Source organism: Polypterus senegalus, chromosome 17 (assembly GCF_016835505.1).
Source record: "Polypterus senegalus isolate Bchr_013 chromosome 17, ASM1683550v1, whole genome shotgun sequence".
In the NCBI taxonomy this organism is placed as follows: domain Eukaryota; kingdom Metazoa; phylum Chordata; class Cladistia; order Polypteriformes; family Polypteridae; genus Polypterus; species Polypterus senegalus.
Window position 1 is genome coordinate 62,677,544 of NC_053170.1, and position 3,818 is coordinate 62,681,361.

Below are 3,818 nucleotides of genomic sequence, written 5' to 3' on the forward strand. Positions count from 1 at the left end.
CAAAAGAAATTGAGCTGTGTTATGTTTGGCTGCCTCATTGGAAAAATATGCTGATTTCCTCAAGAAATAAAGATTTGTTGTGATGAAAAGTACAGGCAGAGTCTTCTGTAAGTAAACAAAATTGATTCCCACCCACCTTTAGCCCAATGCTACCAGCTCCCCATGACCCTGAGCTGGATAACCAGGTTTTATTTATTTAGATTCAAAGCAGCCATTAATAGCCAGGAACAGATCATAGCAGATATATGAAATACCAATGGGCTCCTGGCTTTTAAAGGAACCTCACTGCATGCAGTAAGTCGGGATAGGTTTTTGATCTGTCAGTACCCTGTTAGGTCGCCTACTATACATTAAAGATTCCTGTTTTGTCTCCATATTAGGAACCTTTGAAGAGCCTCCCTGGAAAGAACCACACAACCCAGTAAAGTGCACCTGGCATGTTTAAGAGTACAAGCACTCTTGCCTCTTGTTGTCCTCTGACTCTTCTTCGTATTTTATAATTCTGTGTGTACGTTTCAGTCACCTTCAGCAGTCTGCTCTGCATGGGTCAGTTTCCTTTGGAGGCTTACCTGTGTTTCATTTAAAAATGATTTGCCAGTGAATATGCATAAAATACCGATTATGACATTTTTATGACCATTTCCTTTAGCTTTCCAAGCTTTTATTTAATCTCATGCTCAGTGTTGCCAACAGTCATGACAGGACAAACACAAACCCTTAAAAAGAAATTCATTGGCAGTAAAAGCACAGAGTGTCTTAAACGCTGGTGTGTTCGTTCAATAAATTATATTTTAAATAGAACATTAATACAAATGCATACATGGCTCATATTCACAGTATAGGCGCCGCATTGTTTTTCAAGAGAATTGTGTTACTCAGAAACCTGCTCAGCAGTAGACATTGTGGGATGTTTTAATACATGTGGAAGCAAAGGGGAGTGGGGGGCTTAGGGTCAGGGGGTGCGGGTGTGGGCCTTGGCGTTTGGGGCGGCACACCTTCACAGATGGTGCAAGTGTGGAACATTCAGTTGCATCCTCCAGGCTCGTGTTTGTTCTCTTTGTGTTCAGTCGGGTCTGGCAGTCCAACGAGACTCGCAGCTTTACGCGTTTGCACAGTCCTGTGAGTCGAGGGAGAGAAACACGTCGGCTTTGCACTGGAAGGTGTTCGTGCCGTCCTGGAGCAGCTCGCAGCTCTGCAGATTCGGGGAGATGTCCTTCACGCAGATCGCCTGGAAAAGAGGGACAGACACGCAAAAGTCAATCTCTGCCACCTTAGCAGGCACGACCTGAAGGCATAGCCTACTTTGTGCTAAATTCGGTTCACTTTATTATACTGTAATAACTCGCCCGAAAATACATGAATGCATCGCGCTGAAGCTCATACTGGTGTTTTTGATTACAGTGCGATCCTGGATGAAATACCAATTATTATTACTATAATACTCCGATGCCAAGTTTGTTCAAACGAAACAATTCAACACGTTTGTGTGGGACGGCTTGTCGGAGTCGGGGGAGTCCGTCCATTTCGTCGGGCGGCTCTTCAACTCCACTCCTCACGAGCCCGAGCGCCCGGTAAAATCCTCCCGAAAAGTCCAGCGGCACGTGCGATCGGGTTTGCGTCCGTCCATGGAATGGTCGGCTGTGCTGTGCGAACTCTGCACGGCGCGTAGATCGGGGAAGGGGCGCGCACTTCGCAAACGGGATACCCGAGAGCCGCGGCGCTCAGTGAGCTGCGCCTACCACCGTAACAGCGGCCGAATCCGCTGTTTACGATCCTCCTCTGCACTGACTGATGCGGGAGGACTTACGGGGAGCACTCGGCACTCAGTCCCTGGTTTGGCTTCTTGGTCTCCTCGGTAAAACTCGAAGTAGATTCAGACGAGCCCGATCGGCTGGCTTACCGGCTCCCAGTCCGCGCTGCCTGATTATTGTGCGATTCTGCAAACATCACCACTGTAATATTTAACTTTCAGTAAGCAGCTTTTTTAGATCGCGTATAACTTCATCATGTACTGAAGGTGTTACTTTTATAACTCGACGACTTTTTCATTCGCATCCGTTAATCTGAATTCCTCGAAAGCATCTTCTGTGCCGGGGTGCCCCAGCCTTCCTTAACTTCTACACATGGAAAATGATCAGCTTTTAATCGTTAATTGTAACCCGAACTTTTACTTCTGGTTATAGGTTAGTAGTTAACGTACAAATCCACCAATCTTGTAAATTGAGACATGTATTGTTGGAAAGCTTGAACTGAAAACAAATACTTATTTTTCGAAATGACCGTTTCATTTCTTTTGGTTCATAAGAATACCTCGAACATGGCTGGGAACATCTTGGCTTACCTTCTCAGGGACTGGCGGGACTGGGCACGAGACAGGACTGGGGCACAGAAAATCATCGACCTCTAAACAGTAGCGGACAACGGCGACGACTGAGCAGGACTTGAACTCAGATAATGGACTTGTGCGACTAAAGTTTTTAAAATGATCAAAGCTCGTCCACAATTTAACGGTTAGTTCTGAACGTTCAAAGGGCGGACGTTTCGTGTGTATTGTTCTTAAATGTGTTTCACCAAAGTGCACGCGTACATTAAGTCAGAAAACTTGAAATCTCAATGGCGTCCCATTGTGTCCCATTCACACAAACCTTTCTCAGATTATAAATCGGTGAAATGAAAAATGCGCGGTGTGACCCCGTAAATGCGGGCTGCCTGTACTCACCATGTTTTTCAGAATCGATGTTTGCCTTGGCTGTCCGTTCAGGTCGGAAACAAAATTGGAGCCGGGGGTCTCCGCACTTTCTGTTCCTAATTCGGGCTCCGATCTTCTAATGTAAGGGGATCTTCGAATCCCGGAGAGCAGCCCGGACGCCCTGCCTACCGAGTAGTAGCTGGGGCCGGTCGCCTGCTTGTACCATGCTGTTGTGGGCTGGCAGGAAATCAGCACTGAAACTGCAACGAAGACCGAAGCCAGTTTCACGGACCTGTCCATTGCGAGCATTGCGGGCTTCCCTCTGTTTTGTCTACGCGACTTCTGTCCCCGGGCTGCCTGCTCTGAATTGTAACGAGTCCAAAGAGCCCCCCTTATATAAGAACCTCCCGCGATTGCGGGCGTCTTCGTCACTTCAAGTCTCAGTCGATGATTCATCTTTCGACCGGGGTGGATTCCAATATGCATTGATCATGCCAGGAAAGAGAATTAGAATTAGGAGCACACGGTGGGTGACTACGAGAACGCCTCGGAATCGGGTCGAGTTTGGGCTGTGAACCACCACGTTTAGTGCCATCAAAACTTTCACGAAGAAGGCACGATTGAAAAAAAAAAAAAAACAACTAAAAAGTATCGGTCGATGTCACCTTCAGTTTTTTATGAAAAATGCCAGCTGGTCGGAGATTCGGCACATTCTTGTTTCAGTCCCAAGTTTTGCTACGTGTAACGACACCGAACCCATAAATCGACTGAATATTAATTTAAATTTATCAAATCAATCTTTTGTAATTTACTTAAAATTATAGATTAAGATCCTGTATTAAATTTCAAGTAAATCTTTTTGATTAATGCGTCGTTGAACTGTATTAGAATTACCTTTTCTCAGTAAAACTAAAGTTTGCCCCCTTATATTGCAATTCAGATTGCGGAGAGTCGGAGGAACAAACCCCGGACGGGGCGCCCCCGCCGAGAACGGCAGCACGAGTGCCAATTGGAGTCGAAGAAAAACCCGTGAACCGTTCGCATCGGTGGCTTGAATTGTCTGCTTGACGCCCAAATCTTTACACCTTACTAAAACTCGTTTGGAGGGGCGCCTTCCAGAAACGAACTG

The 3,818-nt window shown here is 46.2% G+C and overlaps 1 protein-coding gene across 1 annotated transcript; it reads right to left on the reverse strand.

Annotated features, from left to right (window-relative positions):
* Positions 1 to 767: 767 nt before the first annotated feature.
* Positions 768 to 3,069, reverse strand: npb (neuropeptide B). Its single transcript, XM_039739786.1, has 2 exons — positions 2,720 to 3,069; positions 768 to 1,228 (listed from the first exon to the last, which is right to left on the reverse strand). Exons 1-2 carry the CDS (start codon positions 2,996 to 2,998, stop codon positions 1,100 to 1,102), a joined length of 408 nt encoding a protein of 135 aa, XP_039595720.1. The 5' UTR covers positions 2,999 to 3,069; the 3' UTR covers positions 768 to 1,099.
* Positions 3,070 to 3,818: the final 749 nt, after the last annotated feature.

Excerpts from the sequence above, each read along its gene's own strand:
- npb (XM_039739786.1), bottom strand. The coding sequence starts at position 2,998 with ATGCTCGCAATGGACAGGTCCGTGAAACTGGCTTCGGTCTTCGTTGCA. Across the intron at positions 1,229-2,719 it reads CATCGATTCTGAAAAACATG|GCGATCTGCGTGAAGGACAT; the intron begins GTGAGTACAGGC and ends CCTCTTTTCCAG.